Below are 24,531 nucleotides of genomic sequence, written 5' to 3' on the forward strand. Positions count from 1 at the left end.
TAATTGTTTACCTAGGGCCAGATCTTCAGATTATCTAGGCCACTGATTCCTGACTCTGTGCCTGGTGAAACATTCCTATTCCTTAGCGTCTCTAACTTGCCCTTTGCAGAGTCCCTCAATTCAGTGGTATTAATAGAATAATCTGTGTGGTGTCTACCATTTATACTGGATCTGGAAAGTATACATTTCATTCAACCCAATTCAAAAGAAGGGTAGAGGGGTAGTTGGGGGCGCAGTGGATAGAGTACTGGCTATGGAGTTGGGAGGACCCGAGTTCAGATCCGGCCTCAGACACGTAATACTTGCTAGCTATGTGACTCTAGGCAACTCACTTAACCCCAACTGCCTCAATTAAAAAAAAAAAGGTAGATACTGATTCCTATTCTCAAGACTTATGCTCTATCTGGGGCAAAAGTATACCCCTGAGAGAACTGGAGAGCATGGGTAGATGGAGCTGAAGCTGTATACAAAGTGAGTGACAGCGTAAAGAAGGCCACCTTTGGAGTCAAGGGGCTTGGGTCTGGAATCCAGTTCTGCCAATGCTTTTAGTTAGACTAGGCCAGCATCCATGTGGGAATGATTGGTGGAATTCTAAGTAATCAGCTCTTGTAGTGGGAGACAGAACCAAAGACTCTGAACATTGGGAAATGTAAGGGGGTATAAGAGAGGGCAGGTAGTGATCTTGCCTTAAAAGACTCAAAAAGAGGCAATATCTTGCAAAAGACGTATGTCTCCCAGACTCAACAAAGTGGTGGCAGAGGGCTCTTGGAGAGTTTAGGCATTTGGCTTTAATTTTCAAGGTCTCAAATTTAAGGGGGTCAACAGATTCCTAAGGTTTCCCCTATGAGAATCCAGAGCTCATGTGCAGCAGCAGGATATTGTGTCCAGGGGATCTGTTCTGTGGCGGGGTGTTCTTTGGTTATGGATTCTGAGGCCTAGTTACACCCAAAGCTCTAGAGACTAGACATTGACCTTGACCACTTAGGTGGTCAGCCCTAGGGAGGTCCCCCTCTCTTTAAGATGCAGGGAGGAGGCACCTAGCACTGTAAGCTGGATAACTGGGGAGGAGGGGAATCCTCTTTGTTGCCCTACTCTCCCCAACAGTCAAAGTTGGGAACCGAATGGGGAAACACTGAGCCTCCCCCTAAACCAACCCTGCCCTCCCATCCCCAAAAAAGTCTTTTCAAAGGTTTTCCTGGCAGAGTTTAAAGCTTCAATTCATCTAATCGCCTGGCATTCAGCCCAGCCTGAAGAGATGCCAGATTCCTTCCCTGCCCCCACCCCAGCTCCCAGCTCTCACCTCAGCTGCCCCTTCACTCTCTGGGTACATTGGGACAGAAGCCCCCCAACTCCTGCCTCTCACCAGTCCCCACTCTGCTCCAGTACCCTGGAATCTTGCAGCTCCATTGTTCCCATCCCCCACACTCCTGGGGAGCAGATGGCCACCCTGGCTGCCTAGATTTGCTAAATTGGACCCTTAAATCCCATAATCCTTGAGGAAAGGCAGATGAAGGGATAGTAGTTCCATCCCTGGGGAAGTAGAAAGGGCAGAAGCTGTGAGTCCCTCCCCCTCTAGTCTTGCCCTCCTGGGGAAGGGGACAGTGGAGAGGACCTAGAGTTATGAATAGGACTGGGGGGAAGGGTGTGAATAAGACAGCCCCCCTCATTGTCATGCAGCCCGCAGACTGACCCAGTCCCCATGCTTTGTTTCACTCCTGGAACTAGGAGCCTGTTCCCTCCCCTTCAAGCCCCCCCCCATTATGGTTCCTTCCCTCTGCTCCCCCAAGAGGCCCCTAGCGTTTTAGCATCATCAGATGGACAACTAGTATTAACTCTTTATTTGAAAATAAGAAATTCTATAAAAATAGCAAAAAGGTACAAAAAAAGGGGTAAGAGTTTGTGGGAGAAAATGAGGAAGGAGGAATCTGAGGGTGGAGAAAAGTTCACCTCGCTTTCCTGAGAATCTGAGATTAGCACTGGGGTTCTTAACCATTTTTACGTCAAACCCCTTTGGCAGTTTGGTGAAACTTATGGCTCCTTTCTCAAAATGTTTGCTGCCTACATTCATCATGAATGGAAATGCTAAATAGAGGTGAGTGAAAATAAAACTTCAGAGTCTAGCTTAAGGCTAGAGGGCACAGAACATTTTGGTAGAAGCACATTCCAGTGAGCATTTAAGAGTCTAAATCCTGGGGGTGGGGAGAAGACAGCTCATTTTATCACAGATGTCAACCCATCAACAACTATTTGTGACCACCCACTTTCCTGACTTCTTTCCGTCACCCTCCCCCACCTTACCAGGAACACATGCCTAAGTGAATGTGCACACACTTTCCAAAATGGCAGAAACACATGTAACAGTTTCAAGAAACCATCATGGCTCTAAGCAAGGCCTCTAGTCTAGAAAGGCAGTGTGGCTGAACGGAAGCATACCCATCACTTTTGGAGCTCTGGGTTTAAATCCTGTTTCTCACTTACTATCTGTGACCTTGGCAAATCACTCTCTTGGCCTTAGTTTCCTCACCTATAAAACATGGGGGCCTCTTTCCTCAGTCAATGATTCCAATGCTCCCAATATTTTTATTTAGAATACTTTTCTCAGATAGCACTACCCCCTCTTAGAGACGCGAAAGTGAGCGAAGACAGCTAGGTGGCTCAGTAGACATAAAGTGGTGCCTAGAATCAGGAAGACCCGAATTCAAATTGGCTTCAGACACTTAGTAGTAGTGTGACCAAGTCACTTAACTTCTGTTTGCCTTAATGCACTGCAGAAGGAAATGGCAAACCGCTCCAGTATCTTTGCCAACAAAACCCTTTGGACGGTACTGGAGTGCTATGGTCCATGGGGTCATAAAGAAGCAGACAACTGCACAACAAAGTGAGGGAGCACAGCCTAGTGGAGAAAGGCCTCCTTAATTATCTGTTTTAGCAAAGGACACCTCAATATTGTTTGAGCTTTAGACATTCAAGGTGGAAGAAAGGGGAAGGCTAAAGATTGGGAATCTTGGAAAAGAGGCTGTATGTGGGAAATAAGAAACAGAGGGTCTGGGGGATGGGGGTGATTATATTCAGTCAGAGTCAGGAACTTCACTTTTCACCAAAAGTCTTTTGCCTTGAGAGGGGGTAGAATCTCCTTTCTTGGACTTCAATTGGCTGTAGGAAACACATAGTTTAGAGGAGATAAAGCTGGGAAAACAGTCACAGAAGCTTATTTAATAAGCACTTATTAGCCATCACTTGTGTGCTAATAAAAGCAGGACACATAGTCTCTGACCTCAACTATACTTGCAATATCACTGGAGTGCTCACATGAAAGACAGGCCAACTCTAAGTGAGTATACAAACAGGATGAACATAAGTGCTCCTTATGGGATGGGATTTATCAGGACAAGGGCTTTATCAAGGCTATTTTCATCTTTGCCAGCTGTACCCTGACTCCCATTGCCAACCCCCCCCCCCAGATAAATTGTGGCCAGGGTGGCAAACCCACAACATCTTTTCCCTCAGAGATCTCTCAGCCAAAGGTCAGAACTTCCTGTATGGGTAGGCTGGTTGGCAGGGACTTAACTTGGAAGGCAGCAGGCACCGGCTTGGGATACCCACCTGCGGTGGGGACAGCTCCCCTCAGCTTCTTTCCCACTGTGAGCATCTTTCAGTTCCAAGGCTTCATTCAGCTCCCGGAATACCTCATAGCGGTGGCGACCCCGGATCTAGATGTTTGTAGGGAGAAGTGAAGAAGATGATGATAGACACATAAAGAAAATACTTTAAACTCTGAAAACCTATTTGATTGTTGTCCTAGGCACAAGTCACCAGAGTAAAAGGTGGATTTCATAACTATTAAATTCCATTAAAGAGGGAGTACTTAATGTACAAACCTTGTTCCTATATTTAAATTTCACTTGGTAAAAGAATAAATGGCTAAAAATGCCTAAGTTCAAATCTGGCCTTAGACATTTACTAGCTGTGTGACCCTGGGCAAGTCACTTAACCCGGACTGCAAAAACAAAAAGCTGTTAGAAGAGGCAATAATTCTCTTTTCTTTGTGTAGAAAGTTACTTCCTTTTGACTAGAATCAAAGCAGTTTGCAAGGAAAAATGCCTCCACAAACTACCACACTGGTATTTTTATTTTGTGTTGAGCCAGTCTTGTACAGCTTCTGTTAAAGAGGTGTGAGCAAAGTTCCCTTGCTAAGGAAATTCATTCCACAAACATTTATTGAGCACCTGAGGGTAAGGCCTGTTAAAGATCCTGGCTGAGGAAGAGGGGCTTGTGTTCAAGCTTAAGTCAAGTCGTAGAAGCCCTGTCTGTTACTGAAAGCTTTGGTCTAAAGTTAACAGACTCCGGAATATTATCATCAAGCCTATTAAGAATTAGCTGAGAGGTATCATGTTTGAGTGTTTTGCACTGTATCCAACTTCCTCCCAAAAAGCTAATGCCTAACTATCATTATTTGATTAGAGTCACATCTTTAATACCCTTCTCACTCAATGCCAGCTAAACATCTACATTTCATTTCTTTAGTCTCATTGACTGGCATCTGAAAAGATAATAACAACTGTTCATGTGCAGTTAGGACTTGGTCTTTAAGGCAATTGGGGTTAACTGACTTGCCCAGGGGTTACCCAGCTAGTAAGTGTCAAGTGTTTGGTCTGAGGCCAGATTTGAACTCAGGTCCTCCTGACTCCAGGGTTGGTACTCTATCCACTGCGCCACCTAGCTGGCCCTTGGAACTTGGGTCTTATCAACAGTCTCCAAAACAGCTCTATTTTTACGAAAAAGGGAAAAGCACTGGTAGGCTCTTGATTTCAGGCCTACTGTTAGCTAGGCTGGAGTCACAAGCACCACCTGGTGGCCATGTATGCTAACTGCAGGCAAAATACAGGTAGGAAAGGGGAAAAAACCACCTCACTTAGTGCTGGCTTTATAAACAATCTAACACATACAGTGATATGATTACTAAGGTTTACAAAGCTTTTCTCCCTGAGCACTCATGTAGGACAACTATTGTTGATGAAGAAACTGTAGGTCAGAGGAATTAAATGACTTGCCCATGATTACACAACTAAATCCAAGCTGCACTGGTTACTCAAATAAGTTTCCTCACTCCAAATTTAACACTTTTCATCATACCACATGAACTCTTGTGGATAGGGATCAAAACCAAGAAAGAACAAGGGGGCAAACCCTGAAAGACTCAGACCGGCCAAGACACAGAGCTATTCTTGATTCCCTTCCACTCCTGGACAACAGCAATGGAGTAGGCTGGTGTGATTTACCTAGATCCTCACCTGTCCTACCTTAGATCACCTAGTATTCTGATCTGGAAAGGGCCACAGACTTGTCAGCAAGAGGGTTAAAGAAGAACCTTGGGTATGATTCATCTAATTTATCATACCTGGAGGGTGAAATATTCTCCATCCATTAGCTTCTTTTTAGCCTTGGGGGTGCTGCTAGGAGTTGTGGGTAATGCTAGAAGACATCGATGAAGGCGAGTCAACAAGTGACTCCCATTTCATTAGTCTGTCTCCCCAGCCCCCAGTCACCCTCAACCCAGTCTCTTCCCCACCCATACCCCGCTTATTGCTCTCAGAGGATGGCTGTGGGTTGTGACCTCCCTTCTTGCGGAAATTTTCCTCTTCAGTCCTTCGGTCTCTTCCAGGACAGGCGCATACACGTACTTCAAAGCTTCGACGTCCAAGGAGTTGACCGCTAAGAAAGGGATGGGGTAGAGGAATCAATATTCATGTCTGCCTCCTAATTTTCTTTTTTCATTTCCCCCTTATACCTCCCTACCCCCCAAAGAAAAGGAAACATAGGCACAGGCAAGCAGAAGAATGACAGGTCGAAATGTACCTTAAGTCAGAGAAATTGGAGGTGGGATGTGACAGAAGAGTGAAGAGATCTGAGTGGATGAATATGTTAGTGTGGTTGGGGAGGACGTCTGGAAAGTTAGGAACTTAAAAACCATCGATGGTTTTTTATTTGGTACAACTCTTACAAAATAGCTTATGACAAAGTTCAAATATAGGGCATCCAAAAAATCCCCAAAGCTATTAAAGTTGGAAACTGCACTAATAATCTTTAATGTTGCTGAAATGGATATTGCCGTGTGCTCAAAAGGGAGTTAGTAATGGCTGATATGTTTTTTTCTAATTCACTTCAATAAACATTAATTAAGCATTTATGTACAAGGTATCATGGTAGGCAATGGGGATACAAAGATGAAAAACAAAACATTTCTTGCCCTCAAGAAACTTTAACACAAGGCAGAATTTGAGCTCTTGGTAAAGTGCTATGAGAAATCTGTGGAACAAATTATTCCTAGCTGAGGGGATAACAGCTGAGCTGGGTCAAGAGGAGTTAGCTTTGAGGGACATGAGGGGCCACAGGAAGAATGGAGTAGGTAGTTGGACTCTGAAGACCGAGAAGACACAGACAGAAAGAACAAGAGAGAGAGAGAGACAGAAAGACAGAGAGAGATCTGGGATTCTTTGACTGGGGAGAGCCCACAGGGGCAGACATTACCTGGAGTCTTCCAAAGTTATTATGGTGAGGATGGGGCGTCGGTTCATGCCCCCCATGCAGGAACTGTTGCACATATAATTGTAATGAATTGTAGTGCAATCACAGCCGACCTGGAAGTGAGAAGACCCAACATCTGCTCAGCGATTCCTCCCCAATAGGTCACCACTGCTGAGTGCCCCAACCCTGCAGACGAAGGTGTCCTGAACCATACCTCTGGGGACTCATAAGGAATGGACACACTCTGGCGCATGGTGGTGGCATCATTAAGGTATTCAGCCCGTAGGTTTCCTTCCACCCGGATCAGGTGCTGTGGGGGTGCCAGGGCTACAGGGCAGGTGGGAAAAAGTATTAGGAGGGTCAAGGCTGAGGGCAGTTCTTCCTCCTCCACTCCCTGCCTTTCCCATATTTGAGTGTCTCTGGTCTCACCATCTATGTGCTCGGTGCATCGTTCATGGTGGGGACAGCGCTTAACCACCTCGGTCATGTGTTCTGACTTCTTATAAATAGCCATAGCTCGAACTCGGGCACCAGCAGGTGGTGGTGAAGTGACCCAGAGCTGGACAGGGCAGGTTTTGGCCAGTTGGCAAAACAGCTTGTTCAGCTCAGGGGAGTACTGTGGGGAAAGCCAACGAAAAGCAGAGTCACAGGCCAGTCAATTAAATATTTACTGAGTGATCCCTACGTGCAAGAGACATAAAACAAGTAAGATAGTACCTGCCCTCATGGAGTTTACAGCCTGCTAAGACACAAATAATCTATGACAAGGTGAAGGGGCATAAAACAGATGTGAGAGTCCATGAGATCACCTCCAGCTTGGGTGATCAGAGGTTGGTTCTACGGAAAAGGTGGCATCCAATTTGGGTTATAAGGGATTCTGAAGGTAGAGATGGGAAGGAAAGGGTCTTCTAGGCAGGGGAAAAAGAACAGATAAAGGTTTTTACGGCAGAAGTAGTAAGTGTGTATGGGGGAAACAGCTTGGTCAGCAAGAGTATAAACTGTGTGCATGTTCAGAAATATAAGGAAACAAGCCTCAAAAGGCAGGCTATGCAGTCTAGTATTTTTATTGTTCTAGGGATAAAGAGGGACCCACTGAAGATTTAAAGGGATGAGGTAATCAATTGCATCTGTGAATCAGTAATATTACTAATGCAGCAGAGTGAAATATTAAGGATCTATTAGAGGAAGGACAGAGATTGCAGCTAAGAAAACAGTAAGAGAGGTTAGTATTACAATAGTCCAGGCCAGATGTGATGAAGACTTGAACCAGAGTGGGGGGCTCTGTCAGTCAGCTAAGAGAAGGGGATGACGGAAGTGATGAGTATGATGTTAGGAGGAAAGGCAAGGTCATCAGTGTCATCATCAACAAATATTTAGTCAGAGCTGAGCCCTGCAGTGGCAGATATAAAAGTGCTTACTAAAGCACTACTCCTGCATCAGGTGGCCACACATCACAAGAGGAGAAGGTGAGGTGAGGAGAGGCTGTCTATTCTAGTGAAAAGTTAGATGCTACTCAGAGAGGTACAGATCAAAGCCATAAGGAGAGATCACAAGGATCTAACAACCCAAAAGGCAATACTCAAAAATCATCGCCCAAAATCAAAGGGCTAAAAACCCTTTGGGTCATCCTCCACTATTTCTTCTCCCTCATATCTACCAAGAGGTCTAGTTCTGTGGATTCTACCTCTGAAAAAGTCAGGGAAGTAATAAAATGAGAGATGATTAAAGGGCAGAGATCAATTCCATCAGAACTCATTAAGCTCTGTCTCTCACTCTCTCTCATCTTCTTTTTCTCCCTCCTTTTCTCTACCCCCCCAATCTTTTTTTCTCTCCCCCCCCCAATTCCCTACTGACCGTGCAGGTGACAGACTTGGCTGTTCCGGAGTGTAGAAAACCAAGCCTGAAGCCATACTCCCCAGGATAGTCCTTTCGGGATGGAACGGTAGACGATGTAGGCAGGTTAACTGGAGGTGCAGGCACTTGAAGTCCAGGGTTTTCTTCCTCATTTCCCAGCCAGTTTATATCGTCTGGTGAGGCAAACTGTATATCATCTATGTTCTGGGGATGAATGGAGAGAGGACAGGGAGATCAGAAAGTGAATCAGAGAAACCACATTTCCCACCACCCCCAACCCTGGCCCCTTTGTTCTTCCTGCCTCCCACCAAGTTCATACCGATAAATCATCTGGCATATTGTTCCATTGTCTGAAAGGCAAGAAAGAAATATCTGAAACCGTTTCCATCGTTTCTCATTTATGTTGGGGGGTGGGGGTAGGGGAGAATTGGAAGAGACATGGGACAACTAGACACACAGCCTAACAATAAGGGGAACAGTGGGGAGAAGTGGAGCCACTATCTGGGCAAGTCATCTACCTCTCTGAGTCTCAGTTCACACATCCCCAAAAAGGAAAGGGCTGAGACTCTAGGGGTCTTTCTAACTCTCAACATCCACCTATGATGAGGGAGCCGAGAGAGAACTTAGTAACATTTATGAAAAAGACTCATGGTTGATAAGTAAGTAATGTTGGGAATTTCATACCCCACCCTTTACTCACAAATTCCATATGTCTGAGAAGGTCTCCTGGCTCAGTGGGGGCTCCAGATCTGACAGTGATTCCTCCATGTCAGGCCTCAGGAGGGCAGTTTTGTGATGGCTGTGTTGGGGCTGTAGAGAAGGAAGGGAGAGAAAAGATACCATTAGGCTCAACCCTGCCCCTTTGTACCCTGTAGTTTCCTGAGGTTAGAGCTTTAAGACAGTAGGCTGGCCTTTTCAAGTATAGTCATCCTTTAACTCTTTTACACCCCACATCCAATCAGTTGTCACGTCCCATTGTTTCTACCCTTGTAACATCTCTAGTGTATGCTCCCTTCTGTCTTGACTGTACTACTGCAATATTTTGAAGGTTGATCTCCCAGCCTTATCTCTCCCCACCTCAATCCAATCAAACTGATCTTCCTAAAATGCAGGCTTGACCATATACCACACCCCATTCAATAAACTCCCCAGGGGCTCCCTATTATTTTGAGGGATCAAATATAAAATCCTCTGTTCGGCCTTTATAGCCCTTTATAACTTTGCTCCTTCCTACGTTTCCAGTATTCTTAAACCTTATTCCTCCTCTCCAGGTCCTTGACAGTCTAGTGACACTGGCCTCCTTGCTATTCTTTTATCAGACACCCCATGGTATCCCCCATGCCTGGAGTGCTCTTTCTTCATCTCTACGTCTTACCTCCCCGCCCCCTTCAATTCTCAGCTAATGTCCCACCTTCTGCAAGAAGCCTCTGCCAGTCTTCCTTAATTGCAATGCCTTCCCTCTGAGATTGCTCCAATTCATCCTGTATATATCTTGTCTATACATTGTTGTTTGCATGTTGTTTTCCACCTTAAACTGTGAGCTCTTCAAAAGCAGGGGCTGTTTTTTGACTCTGTATCCCCACTGTTTAGCACAGTGCCTGTTACACCAAAGGCATTTAATAAATGCCAGTTGAGGGGCAGCTAGGTGGCGCAGTGGATAGAGCACCAGCCCTGGATTCAGAAGGACCTGAGTTCAAATGTGGCCTCAGACGCAATACACTTACTAGCTGTGTGACCCTGGGCAAGTCACTTAATCCCACTGCCTAGCCAAAGAAAAAAAAAGGGCTAGTTGACTATGACTATGATTACCTAATATCCTCATTAAAGCAATCTTCTCTGGGTCAGATTTGTGCTTTCGATATATACACATTATTTATCTATTATGTACAAGATAAGACACAAAGTCTAGATGAGTGAGAATCCATCCCTGTCCTTAGGGAGCCTCTACTCACTAATGCGACAGTCCATACTGATAATAACAGTAACATATAATAACTACAATAAAGACAAGCATATCCGAGAGTAGAAAGACAAAGTGCTATGTGAGGTATGATGCAATGAAACATATAGCTTCTAAATGTTCAGGTTTATTATATATTTTTTGAACACCCTTACTTATGCCCCCAATTCTTGACTAATCAGCTGTGCTAAAGAAGAGCTAAGTTTACTTCTGATCTTTCTCCTTATAAACCAACATTGTTAGATGCCTTTGCTAGGAAATGTCCTGGGTCTATGCCTACGTGAGCTGATGATACAAATTTCAAAAAAAAACTGTTAAAGGGTTAGAGATTTCCATGGGGGTGATGAGCAATTTTTTGGGGGTATCATTTAATAAATTTTTTTTAAATGACACATCTTAAATTTAATAATTTACTGTAAATGTGTTTTTTTTCCTTTTCCTGCATTGAAATTTTGTGGTGAAATATTATGTCAGGTATCATATTGTAAAGAAGTTATTGTGTGTGCTGGACTTGTTGTTTGTCCTTCATTCTCCAAGAGGACCTCCCCATTAGGGAGGTGATGCCATAACACGCAAGTGAATTGGATTTAAGTGAGAGAGGGCTGTGCAAAGTCACCAGCCTCACTCTCCCCACCAGAGCCATCTGCATCAGAGAAACCTAAGACTTGGATGAACTCATATAGAGCAGAACCAGGAGAACAAAAGGATTTTGTTTTCCTTTTTTTCCCCTGTAAGAGTAGAGGACGTAGAAGGGAGAAAAAAAAGAAATGCTTATTAATACTTTAAAAATTACAGTAAAAAAACTTTTGAGCCTAGCAGATAGGTGTACACCACAATAAGTTTATTCCCCTCCTAAACTCTAACTCTTGGGATTTCCATTGCTGGGAATTGCTTCTCTCTCTCTCTCTTCTTTAAAGGCAATTTGGGTTAAGTGACTTGCCCAGGGTCACACAGCTAGTAAGTAAGTGTCAAGTGTTTGGTCTGAGGCTGCATTTGAACTCAGATACTCCTTGACTTCAGGGCCGGTGCTCTATCCACTGGGCTACTTAGTTGCCCCTGAGAATTGCTTCTCTTACTGCACTTGGGATAAGCTCTGTGAAACTGATGTGCTGGCTTCTCTGTGAAGTTGCTCCTTGTACAGTGGCGAGATCTTGATCACAGGATCATTGATCTACAGCTGGAAGGAACTTTGGAGATGCCAATAGTTCAGCCCCTTCATTTCACTTGCTCCAGGCCACACATGTAGAAAATATAAATACCTTGTGGTTATGTCAACACTTTATAAGGTCTGAATATATCCCAGATGAAGTGCTGAGTGCTGGAAATAGAAAGAATGGCTCCTCCCTGTTCCCCCCCCCGCAAAAAAAAAAAGCAAACCAAAAAAACGAAAGGGTGACAACATGCTAATAACCATGTACAAATTAAGATACATACAAGATAAACTGGAGGAGGTACTAAGATTAAGGAGGATCAGAAAAGGCTTCTTGCAGAAGCTTTAGCTGAGATTTGAAGAAAAGCTTTTTAATGTTTTCATTTGTTGTCAATCTGATGGGCATGAGGTAGAACCTCAGAGTTATTTTATTATTAGTTACTTGGAACTTTTTTTTTTCATAGTTTGCCTTTATTTTCAGAACTGCCTTTCAATACTTTTTGACCATCTGACCCACCAATATTTTAACTGCTAAATTCGATGGCTTTTTCTCAGTCCCCATGATACCAAAATCTCTCTGCAGTTTTTGCCACATGAACACCCCTTCCACCTGGATACTTTGTCCTCTCCCTGGCTTCTGTAACACTGTTCTCTCACTCTGTTCCTACTCCTACTTGCCTCCTATGCTGAATCCCAAAGGTGCTGTCCTGGGCTCTCATCACCTCACACCTAGATTGTTGCAACAGAATTGCTCTCCCTGCTTCAAGTCTCTTTCCCACTCCAGTCCATCCTCTCTACAACTGTTAAAGAGATTTTCCTTAGGCACAAATCTTACTGTGTGATTCTCAGTAAACTCCAACTTCTCTGTTTGGCTTGAAATTCCTATACCACCTGGCCCCAATCTATCTTCCCAGCCTTATTACATAATATTCTTCTTCCTGAACTCCATGATGCAGCTGCATTGGCCTTCTTTCTGTTTTTTTCTTCTTCACACAACATTCCATTTCCCATCTCTGTAGCTATGTTCTGGTCAACTTTAGTGCCTGGCTGTGCCCTTTTTTCACTTGTCCCTTTAAGTTACAATTTCAAGCACTACTTTCTGAAGCCTTTCCTTATTTCCCTAACTGCTAGCGCCATCCCTCTCTTTTTATTTAACTCCTTTGCGTTTATTCTCCTTATATTTATTCTGCATATATAGGATTTAATCTCTAATTGCTCAAAACTGCACTGAGACATTTGGGTCACCCTTGTTGTCACTTCAGGTCTCACGTACACGTGGGCATTGTTTTATACTTTGTACTTGCACCCCCAGTACCTGCCATATAACAGGTACCTAATGAATGGTTCTTGATTGATTGTTAATTTATTTTTTTCTTTCCCAAACTCCAATCTGGAATTACCAACTACCTTCTGGAAATTTCTACTTCATTATCCCACAGGCATGGAAAACTCAACATGACCAAAGCAGGACTTCTTATATTTCTGGAACCCTGTCTCTTTCCAGGGCACCCCTATTCTTCCTCTTAACCTCCACATCCAACTAGTTGCCCAGCCTCACCAGTTCTCTGTCACATCAGTCCCTTTCTCATCAGTCAGGTACCATCCTATTTCAGGCCCTTATGTCACCTGGACTATTTTTTGTAGCCTCCTAATTGCTCTCCCAGCCTCAAAGTCTAGCTAGTTTGTCTTTCACACGACTGCCAAATTAATATTCCAAAAACACAGATTTGACCACGTCACTCTCTTACTAAGTTAAAAAACAACACCACAAAAACTCCTGTGTTTCCTGTTGTCTCTAGGATAAAATACAAATTTCTCCCACGCCCTCTTCCACCTATCTCTCACCTACTCATCCAGCATTTTACCTTTCTACTATTCCCCTTGCAGATATCCTCCTCTCCAGTCAAATTGGCCCAGTGTTCCTTTCCCATGTGATTCCATCTCTTGCCCCTCTGCCTTTGTCTAGGCTGTGCTTCATGCCTGGAACACCCTCCTTCCTTGTGTCCCCTTCTGAGAATCTTTAGATTCTTTCAAAGCGGAACTCGTTCATGTCACCTTCTACAGGGGATCTTTACTGACTTACACTTATTGATGCTTTCTGCTGCTTAAAGATTTACAAATAAGCAAAAGCAAAGTCATTTTACTTTATATTTAATTATCTGTGTACCTTTCCTTAGCACAGTGGCCTGCATATAAGAAGTGACTAATAAATATTTGTTGAATTGAACTGAATGTCATTCTTCTACTATTTTTTCATGCACTTCAGTCGAATTAAACCATTCAACCTTCTTGGGTTTTCCTGATGGTATCCTAGCCCCTCTGAAAATTCTACAACATTATTCTTCACTTATATAAATCACAATTTTCCCCTTTCGCTTACTGCACTGTAAACTCCATGATGCAGGCACTGTGTTTTATCTGAATTTTTCTAGCACAGTACTCCATATACAGTAAGCACTTAATGTTTGTTGAGTGAATTTATAAAGTGGCTCCAGGGTGTACTGCAGTCTTTCAAAGCTTTAACAACTATCTTTGTTATTATTATCTCTTTATATACATATCCTACCTTACTAGATGGTTAAGAGTAGAGACAATATCTTGTATTACTTTGTATCCCCAAGACTTTGTGCCAGACCCAGACCTCTGTAGATGGTAGGCTTGCTTTTTTTTTGGTGTAACAAATTTATATTATTTTTGATTCATGAAACAAAACAAACATTTCCATAACACAGTACAATAAAAAAGATTGCACTTGAAACTAACCGCTAATCTAGCATGTACAATGTGCTATTCTCTCCAAATACACAACAAAGTCATCATGCAAATTTCTTTTTTTTCCCTCCCCTCCCCTTGTCTTTCAATTAATGTTTCTGGATAATAACGGTTTCCTGGAATAGAGGTTGTATGTGTGGTAAATACACGGTCAGGCACAATGTCAGTGTTTAATTTTTAGTAAAAGACATTGGCAAATTAGTTGTTTAATGGAAGGGCCATCCACTTTTGAGTGAATGAGCATTAAAATGGATCACAGCTGACAGGGACCTTAGAAGTCAGCTAGCTCTACCCTGTCATTTACAGATAAGGAAACCAGAAAGCTAAGTGACCCATCCAATATCACAAAGTAGTTAAGTGGTAAAGCTGGGATTTGCACCCTGAGCCCCTCAACTCCAAATCAGTGTTCTTTCTATAGCAACATGCTTGACTACAAAGATGCCTGATAAGTAGGTGATTTGACAATGAGTTTAGAATTGCCATGGCCTTCACATCATTCTGTGGCCAATTTGGTGATGAACCTCTCCACATTAAGCTAGGCTGATCCTCAGCGGATAAACACATAACACATCTAGGCACGTAGATGAAGACTTTCTAGTTTGATAGGAACTACCTCCAGAGTTTTTGCTATGCTAGCATGTCCTTCATAGGTTCCCTACATTCACCTCCACATTTTGAGGAGATGGCACTGGAGAAGAACTTCAGGGGGAAATGTTATATAATGGTATTATTCAATGAGGCTATTAAGTCTTGTATTTCTCCCCAACACACACCCCTCCAGAAACAACAAACAGTAATGACGTCACTCATTAGCAGTAGGAGAAGCCTTACAAGCATTTTAAAAGTACTGACGCCAGTTGTAGAACATTTTAGGATTAAACTGGTTTTCCAAAAAAAAAAATTGAGTCATCTTCCATCTTGCCTTCCCCAATAAACTTCCCAGAGCATAATACCAATAACAAGAGGTAGCCTGGTGTCAGAAGGCCTAGTTTGAATTTTAGCTTTCAATATTTATTAATACTGTCCCCAAGGGGAAGTCATTTACTCTATCTAGTGCCAAATCCTATCCTTTGCACATTTTAGGGACTCAATTACTAATCACATGCAACAACATGTAAGTCCATTGTCAAGGGAAGTAGTTATATATATATATATGTGTGTGTGTACACACAACACACACACACACACACACACACACACACACCCTTTTATCCTGAAATTAATAGTGACATCCTACTCTAGAATTTCTGGTCCTTTTTCAACTTTCTTTCCATTTATACATGTTCCTTTCTTTCCTCTACTTTCTGGTTTATCCCTACCCTCGTCTCCTTTTTTAAAAAAGCTTTATTGATGATTTTTATTTTTTTCTATGATAGTAGCTTCCTAATAATCTCCTCTTCCCACTCCAAATCCCACAATAAATCCTTCTGTGCAACAAGAAAAAATGTTAAGCAAAACAAAACCTCTACAGTGCCTGTATTTATCACGTGCAACACTCTATAACCCTAGCTCACCATCTGTCTACCAAGAGGAAGAGGAGTTTCATCACTGGTCCTGTGGAATTGATACTGGGCATTCCATTTAATATGAATTTTGATGTAGTTTAGTGTTGTTTCTCTTTATATTATGTTAGTCAATTTGTATATTGTTTTTATGGTTCACTGGTCCTTACCAGCAGCTCTACTTTGCCCTTTCCCCCATAAGCCATGATGGCATTCAGAAGAGAACTCCATTTCATTATTTCCCATAATTTGCTCAGCTATACTTAAACTGATGGGCGCCCCCTTAGTTTCCAATTCTTTGCAACACAAAAAGTTATTAAAACTATTTTTGTATAGATGAATCCCTATTCTCTTTGCTTGATCTCTTTGGGGTACAGGACTAGAAATGAACTGCATGGGGTTTTTTTTGGTTTTTTTTTTTGGCAAGACTCTTAACCCAGGCTCAGCGACTGGCTTCCTGGGAACGCCCCTTCTCTCTGTTGTACACAGTCTCCCATCCCCAGACCAGGAAGACGGGAACGTACCACCCAGCTCCAGAGGAGGGGAGGGGGAAAAAGGGGATCGCCTCCCCTCTTATTGGCAAAGGTCGAGTCCACTCTCGGCCAAGTTACTCGGAGAGTGGCACATACCATTCTAAGAGGGGTAGAAAGGTATTTGAAAACAAGAAATACTTCCTCTTTCTTTCCAAAATGAATCCTTCCTCTCAAAAAAACAAAAAACCAACCCCCTATCTCACGACTGAAAAAGTGATGAATTTGTCATCATCGTGAGTTGAATAACTGTCTACTGTATATTCTTGTCTACCCTCCAGAGGCAGCGTTGACCTAACCTGGGTTAATCCAAAACAGGAAATGCAAGATGGGGGGAGGCGAGAGGGAGGAAACACAATCTGGGCCTCAAAAACAACAGAGTCGGAGAATTTTGGGCACAACAGGGATACTGAGTTCTCCAAGGAAATGGGTGGGTTGGGAGCTCGTAACTAATAAGGTTCGGATTTATTTGGACTTACTCCCATCCCCTTCCCCTCCCCCGCCCCGGCAGAAGCGCCATAGTCCATCCCGCTCACCTCAGTTCCCCCCCCCCAGCTGTATTTCCTGAAGGCAATGGTTCCCCAGACCAGTGAAGAATATCTTTTCCACCGCCTGGGACAAAGGGTCGCCCGAAAGCTGGTCTTTATTTCCCACAGCTCCAGGGGCTTTACCCGCAGGATCTGGGAAAATAACCTCTAGGCCTTCCTCCCCCCTTCCGGGAGTGGACCGCCTCGGCCCCGAAACGTGGACCGATCCCACTCCCCCTCTCCCGAAATGCACCCTTTAGAAAGCCCCGGCCGTCGACACGCTAACGTCCCTAGTAACTTAGGAGAAACTGGCAGCTCAAAAGTCCTCGGGATCTTCCGGCTGGCCATTCACAAAGCATCCCGCCTCCCCATCCTCGGGGTTTGGCCTGGATAGAAAGACTAGTGCGTGAACACCCCCACCCACCCACCCAGGGAGCGTGGACAATGTGGGGCAGCAAAGGGGGCGCACCCACTCAGGCACAGCCACTCCTCGAAGTGCCCTCCTCAGCCTTTCACCGGCCGGGGAAACCCCATTCCCCACCCCCACTTTCTAATGATCCCAACCTCCGAAACCCGCATCGCCCTGGGCTGGTGCTATAACCACTCCCCGAATCGCCCCGGACACTTAGCCTTAACAGGGCAACTCCGCCTCGCCCACCAAATTAAGGAGAACTGCTACCTGGAGAAGGGCCCCGCGGAGGCCAGGGATCCCGAACCTGCTCTCTCGACCACGGCTCCCAACTTTGAGTGGTATAAACTTACCGCCAGCCTGTGCACACGCGACTGGAAAACCCCAATCCCAGCAGCCCCAGCGAGGCTGCTGGCAGGAAGCCGGGCAGGCGCCATGGCAAGTGAGGGCAGCGGCGGAACCAGCGCGGCTTATTCGCTGGTTGGTTAGTTCCAGGGAGTTGGCAGTGACCCCAGGCACTCGGTCCAGTTCAGTTCCTTTATTTTCCTGTTGAGCACGTACGTCCGGACTGGTCAAGCGATCAAGACCCAGGAGTCTATTCAATTTAGACTCCAAGTCCCACATATTTTATTTTATATCTTAGGTTATTATTCTTCCTACAACAACCCCGTAATAATAATTAACAACAACAATAATCATGGTAGCTAACGTTTGTATAGTGATTACTGTGTGTGCCAGGTGCTGTAATCTCATTCGATCCTCACAACAACCCCTATTATCCCCATTTTACAAATGAGGAAACCGAGGCCTTAGAGAAGTTAAGTGACTTGCTCAAGGCCATTACTGATTTGAACTGAGGTCCTCGGTCCACTTGCACTGCAGTCTCTCTTTTATTCTGTATGTATTTCTTATCTAGTTATTTGTGTATGTGTTGTTTCCTCTCCCTCCGGTAGAATGTAAGCTTCTTGAGGGCCGGAACTTTACCATTTTTCTTTTGCTCTCCCAGTCTTGCACATAGATATTAGATACATTTTATCCAGTTGAATTGAATTGGAAGAACACTCGTTCCAGTGTAACACACCACCTCTCAGACTTGTTTTGCTCTGTCTGGGAGGGGAAAACTAGAAGCAATCACATAAAGATACAGATTTTAGCTCAGGTTAAGAAAGAAAACAACCCTGATAATTTCAACTCTTTAAATATGGAATGCCCTGGATGAGGGCAGCTAGGTGGCACAGTGGGTAGAACACGGTCCTGAAGTCAGGAGGACCTGAGTTCAAATCCTGACTCGGACCAAACACTTGACACTAGCTGTGTGACCCTGGGCAAATCACTTAACACCAATTGCTTAAAAAAAAAGAGAGAGAGAGAGAAAGCTGGGTGATGGGGTCTTAGAGGCTATCTAGTAATAGGATCATAGATTCAGAGCTGAAAGGATTCTTGGAATTCAACCCCTTCATTTTTCAGATGAGGAGTGGGAATTAAGCACCTCCTATGTGCCAATCACAGTGCTAATCAATAGGGATACAAAGAAAGGCAAAAAAAAAAGTTGAGATCATCTTTCCTAATTTGGTTTTTGTATTTTGCATTTGCATTTGGTAGGAAGAAGTCAAGACTTTGGATATAAGCTTGGGCTACCCTTTCCCCTTGCTTGGGCCCTGACTGTCTCAGAGTGAATGTAAATATCAGTTGTTTCTGTTTTGGCAAGAAGCCCTGCCAGTCTTCCCCTTCTAGATTGATTTTTTTTGGACTAGGTAAAGAGGCCATTCTCTGCCTCATTTATTTTCTTTTCTTTTTTTTTTTATTAATTTATTTTGAATTATCAGCAATCATTTCCATAAGCTTTTGAGTTTTAAATTTTCTCCCTCTCCCTCCCTACCTCCCTTGCCTAGACTCAGCCTCATTTCTTACCTAGCCTTAATCACTGAATGACTGCGGCCTCAGTCTAATTGAGACATTTTGAAGGCCTTAGCTTAAAAAGACTAAGGTTTCCCACTTCATCCAGTGTCATCTCCAGTCATCCTGATCTGTATCTTGCCACTGGATGAAGATGGCTGGGGTGGAGAGAGTGAGGCTGGTGACTTGGCACAGCCCTCCCTCACTTAAATCCAATTCACTTGTGTGTTGTGGTATCACCTCCCTAATGTCCAGGTCCTCTTAGATAATGAAGGACAAACAACAACAACTTTTTCCCTTTAAGGGATGATGAAAGAGGCTTGATCCATTTGGTTTAAAAAAAAAAGGTTTTAAAAAAAAACCCATTCCCTTAGACTAGCAATATTTAAGGCAGCAGACAGATAGAACTCTAATCTGGTACTCCTCTCTCAGAGGAGAACATCGAAGCCAGCCTCTTGGCCCCTTTTCTTTTTTTTTTTTAAGTTGATTTTTATTTTTATTAATTAATTTTGATTTATCAACAATCACTTCCATATGCTTTTGAGTTTAAAATTTTTCTCCCCCTTCTTCCCCACTACCCTCCCCAAGATGGCAAACAATCTGATCTCTATCAGATCATATACATTCCTATTAAACATATTTTCACATTAGGGATGTTTTAAGTTAGAATTAGAACCAATAGGAGGAACCACCAAAAAGAGGAAAGAAAACTCAACAGAAGAGAAAAAAAACCTAGCAAATAGTATGCTTCAATCTACATTCAAATTCCATAGTTCTTTCTTTGGATGTGGATAGCATTTTCCATCACAAGGCCTTTGGAGATGTCTTAGATCCTTGTATTGCTGGGAAGGGTTAAGTTTATCAATATTAATCATCGAATAACGTGGCTGTTATTGTGTACAAAGTTCTCTTGGTTCTTCTCACTTCACTCAGCATCAGACCAGACAAGTCTTTCCAGGTTTTTCTGAAATCAGCCTGTTCATCATTTCTTATAACACAATAGTATTCCATTACATTCATATATCACAACTTGTTCAGCCATTCCCCAATTGATGGTTGGCCCCTTTTCTTACTCCTCTCCAGGGCAAGAATCAAAATTCACCTTGAAAGGGAGTGGGCAATGTTATAGAGATAGTTTTCATGCTTTCCTTGAGCTGTATTTAGCCAAACCACATGGACATACTCATGACCTATGTGGGCAGCACACGTATCCTACATATAGGGGTAAATGCATTCTTTCCACCAATGAGTGTCTTATGCAAACATTCTAGGCTTGAAAATCTGGGTTACAAACGATTTGACAAAGCCAAAGACTTTCCTGGAGGTTCAATAGTTGTGGCTGCTGAGGAAGTAAGGCAATTAGGTGGCTCAGCAGATAGGGAGCTGGACCTGGAGTCAAGAAGAACTGAGTTCAATTGTGGCCTCACACACTTACTAGCTATGTGACCCTGGGCAAGTCACTTAACCCCTGCCTTAGTCCACTGGAGAATGAAATGGCAAACCACTCCAGTATCTTTACCAAGAAAACTGCATGATCATCATTGTCGTGCTGTGGTCCACAGGGTCATGAAGAATTGGACACAACTGAACAACAAAAGACAATATGATACTTGGGAAGCAGGTGACAGGCCCTATCATCATTAGGGTTTGCTCTTTGGGATGATGCTTTAGGGGCTAGGCTAGAGGCAGGACCAGAGAGGTTCCTGCTAAAATGATCCAGGGAGGTAGTAGTAGCCTTGGGTGCAATTGGGGGGCATTGAATAAAAATAAGAAGGTGGTGGAAGCATAAGGAAAGAAGAGAAGAGAAGAAAATTTTGAAAAACCGTTTGCACGTTTCATCTGTTGTATAACAAAGTTGTAGTGATTACATTATTTTCCAAAGAAACACACAAAATGCAGTTATAACCAATCAGTAGTCAAGTCTATTGACAGGTCTTAAGTGTTGGTAGGCGAGCTTGTTTCCAATGGTCAGGAAGTCCAGCATACCTCAGCAGGATATTGACTTCTCTACAATACGATATGGTTACATGACACAGTATTTCATCATCAAAATTTTAATGCAGAAAACCCCTCAAATTTACAATAAATTATTAAATTTAAGATGTCATTTAAAAAATTTACATATTTTTAAAAATGAAACAAATTAAAAAAAAAACTAAGGGTTAAAGATTTCCATGGGAGCAATGAGTAATTTTTTTTTTGAAAAAGGGGCAGTAGGTCAAATAAGTTTGGGAATGTCTGCTCTAGGAGGAAGAGGCACTGCAACTCTGATGCTTTTGGGCCTACTTTCCATTGGTAGGAGTTAGTCATTGGTTGGTGTTGAAGAGGATAGGCCCTTTTACTGTGATTGCTCCTATCAAAAGATGGCCATAGGGCAATCTGTGGGGCCCTGCTAGTCTCATGGCTCTTGGGTTTAGGGCTCTGAGCTTTCTCCACTGGAGTCTGAAGGGAGACAAAAGTTGAGATTTGAGTCACCTAGCTGGCACATGTCAATTCCTGACTTTCTCAGGGTGTTTTCTGTTTCAGCTAGGCTGGCTTGCCTTGGATAGCTGGCCTCTTCTCCACAGATGTGTCCACACTTTTGAGCATCAGAAGTGGGGATTTGAAAGCAGGTCTTGTGGCATTAGAAGCTGTCAGGCAAAAACTGGATGATTCACTTGTCAGACATGTAGAGGGGATTCCTGTTAGTTGTGGGTTGTACAAGGTGGCATCTCAGATGCCTAATCTAACTGAGATTCTGTGACCTTAGGATATTTCATGCCAAAGTAAGTACTAAATTTCAGTGGAGGCTGGGGATATGAAGACAAAGTTTTTACCCTCTGCTTGCTCCTAGTCTGATCTAATCCCTTATAATTGGGGAAAGAGAGGGAAAGGTTCTTGGAGGTTTGGGCCAATGTTTTAACTAGTTGGGACTAGTAGATTCTTAAGTTGGGATGGGAATGCAACACTAAGTGTAGCTATAGAGTGCTGCAACGAGTCAATGTTCTTTTCCCTCCTCCTTCCCATCAGAAAGGAGGCAGAATCAATATCCTAATAGGCCAACTCAGAGGCTGGACTTTCTCCTCTGTCCCCTCCTCCCTTTCCCTCCCCTCCCTCTATATCTGAGAGAGAGGAGGTTTCACCATAGCTCTAGGCATGCTCAAGTTCTCTGTCACTGGGGTTCCAGCTCAAATCAAAATGAATACCTGAATTCAGTTAAATAAAGCTGAGCTAAGTAAATACCAAGGGAGTACATAGTCACATCTCAGTTAGAAGCAGGAATTTAGGTACTCAACCCAACATACTCAAAAGTTAAGGCACCCAAATGCATTTCTTGATTGACCACACTTAGTGAGAGAAAAGGCAAAATCACTATAAAGAAAGAGCTAAGTTTATAATCACAAACACTTGTTGATGTACAAGCAATGGAAATGAGAAGGGAAGTTTTATACTTACAGTTCAGTTTCTCACCATTTGACCAGGAGCTTCTTGAAAGCAGGGACCACTTTTTCCCCCTCCTCTTTCTTTGTATCCCCAGTACTTAACATAATACCTGGCACATAGTAGATACTCTATAAATGCTTGTTGATTTGACTCTTCCCTGCTAGGCATCTGTAACCTGCAGAACCCAGATTATGTGTCATGGTGGAGATCAATCACTGTAACCCTCTGATAACCATCACTGACTTCCTGTCCATTTTCTCAGGGCCAAGGCCCAAGGAATCTATTCTATCTCTAATGCCTTTTCTCAGAAGTCTTAACCACTGATTTTCTGGTTGCCATCAACTTAGCTGGAGCTGGAGAAAACAAGCCAGGTCACCTCCAGCTCCCTCATGGATTCCTCCTCCCTTTTTCCAGCTCGGTCTAGTATGAACCTCCCCTTCTCCCCCACTGGGCTACAGTCAGACAGCTGAAGGTCCCTGAGCTGCTTCCTGTCTTTTTTTGTACAAAAGAGTTAGCTGTGTGTCATTACATGTTTCAATCATATCTCACTATTACCTATAATTGTGTTATCTCCAAGACCCTCAACAATGAGCTCCTCCCCATCTCTGTTACCTTTCTCTCATGAATCCTAAACCTTCATCTTCACCGAAACCTCTAGCCACTTCTCACCCCTTTCTGTACCCCAGGTTCCACGTGTGCTCTGGCCTTATTCCCTGCTCCCCACCTCAGTCTTGACCCTATAAAGTTGATTGTACACTGGCCTCTTCCATTGAATTCCCTCTTGCCTTCTCCAATCACTGCTGTGTCTTGTCAGAAGCCACCTCTTACACACTGATCATGGCCTTCTCTGTCAGCAAAGGAAATAATAGGACCACAGGGTTTACTATACATTTTTATCTAATCTGACCTGAAGCCTTATTGCTGCTGGACAATTCTTTTCTTCTTCCCTGATGGATGAACCTCCTACAATCCTGGTTTTAAATTTTCTCGGCTCAATCCCCCTACACCACACCCCTTCCCCTCCCTCTCAGCAGAGAACCTTCCTCTGATTGAGAAAATAGAGGCTGGGATCTCCCTCTCCTGTATTCCACAACTTAACCCCTGCCTCAATATTATCCCATTTCAATTTAGCCTGCATTTATTAAGCGCTAGGTAGTATGCTACTCAGTGGTGATGGCAAGTCAAACAAGAGACAGTCCCTGCCTTCAAAGCAGTTTACATTCTATTGGAGGAATTACAATATATATATATGCACAAGTAAACAGCAAAATCTACTCAAAATAATTACAAAGCAGATGGTGGGCAATAAAAACTGGAGGGATCAGGTAAGGCCTCTTGTAGGAAGTAGCATTTGAGTTGGGTCTTTAAGGGAGTTAGATTCCAAGAGGCAAAAATAAGAAAACATTTGAGGCAATGGGGGATAGAGGTGGGAAATGGAATGCCATGTACTGGGAGGAGCAAGTATGGAAGGGAATAAGCATTTATGCTAAGTGCTTTTTACAAATAGATCACTTGAGATTCAAAACAACCCTTTGATGTAGGTGCTGTTATTGCCTTCATTTTACAGTTAAGAAAACTGAGGCATGCAAAGGTTAAGTGACTTGCCTAGGGTCACACAGCTAGTAAGTGTCTGCAGTTAGATTTGAATTCAGGTCTTCTATACTTCAACTTCCCCTGCTCACCAGCTAGTAGGCCAATCTGTCTGGAACTTAAAACATACAAGGGAAAGTAATGTGTAGTCAGCCTAGAAAGATAGGAGGTGGGAAGATGGTGGTGTGTTAGGATGTAGATGAGCCCAGATCCCTGACAAATACCCTATTGGAGCTTTTTTGTTTTTGTTTTTAATTTTATTAATTTATTTTGATTTATCAATAATCACTTCCATATGCTTTTGAGTTTAAAATTTTTCTCCCCCTTCCTCCCTCCACCCTCCCCAAGATGGCGCACAATCTAATATAGGCTATACATTTACATTCCTATTAA

At 43.3% G+C, this 24,531-nt stretch overlaps 1 protein-coding gene across 2 annotated transcripts; it reads right to left on the reverse strand.

Annotated features, from left to right (window-relative positions):
- Positions 1-1,823: 1,823 nt before the first annotated feature.
- On the reverse strand, positions 1,824-17,662 carry TP53 (tumor protein p53). 2 transcript variants are annotated; one of them, XM_020966467.2, is made up of 11 exons: positions 17,583-17,662; positions 9,080-9,189; positions 8,699-8,729; positions 8,380-8,583; positions 6,955-7,141; positions 6,740-6,852; positions 6,529-6,638; positions 5,576-5,712; positions 5,399-5,472; positions 3,604-3,710; positions 1,824-3,153 (listed from the first exon to the last, which is right to left on the reverse strand). In XM_020966467.2, exons 2-11 carry the CDS (start codon positions 9,145-9,147, stop codon positions 3,069-3,071), a joined length of 1,116 nt encoding a protein of 371 aa, XP_020822126.1. In that variant the 5' UTR covers positions 9,148-9,189; positions 17,583-17,662; the 3' UTR covers positions 1,824-3,068. The 2 variants fall into 2 exon arrangements, with proteins under 2 accessions (XP_020822126.1, XP_020822127.1); XM_020966468.2 differs by having other exon boundaries at positions 17,500-17,609.
- Positions 17,663-24,531: the final 6,869 nt, after the last annotated feature.

The sequence above is a fragment of the Phascolarctos cinereus genome, unplaced genomic scaffold, assembly GCF_003287225.1.
Source record: "Phascolarctos cinereus isolate Bilbo 61053 unplaced genomic scaffold, phaCin_HiC Scaffold_5;HRSCAF=322, whole genome shotgun sequence".
NCBI lineage: Eukaryota > Metazoa > Chordata > Mammalia > Diprotodontia > Phascolarctidae > Phascolarctos > Phascolarctos cinereus.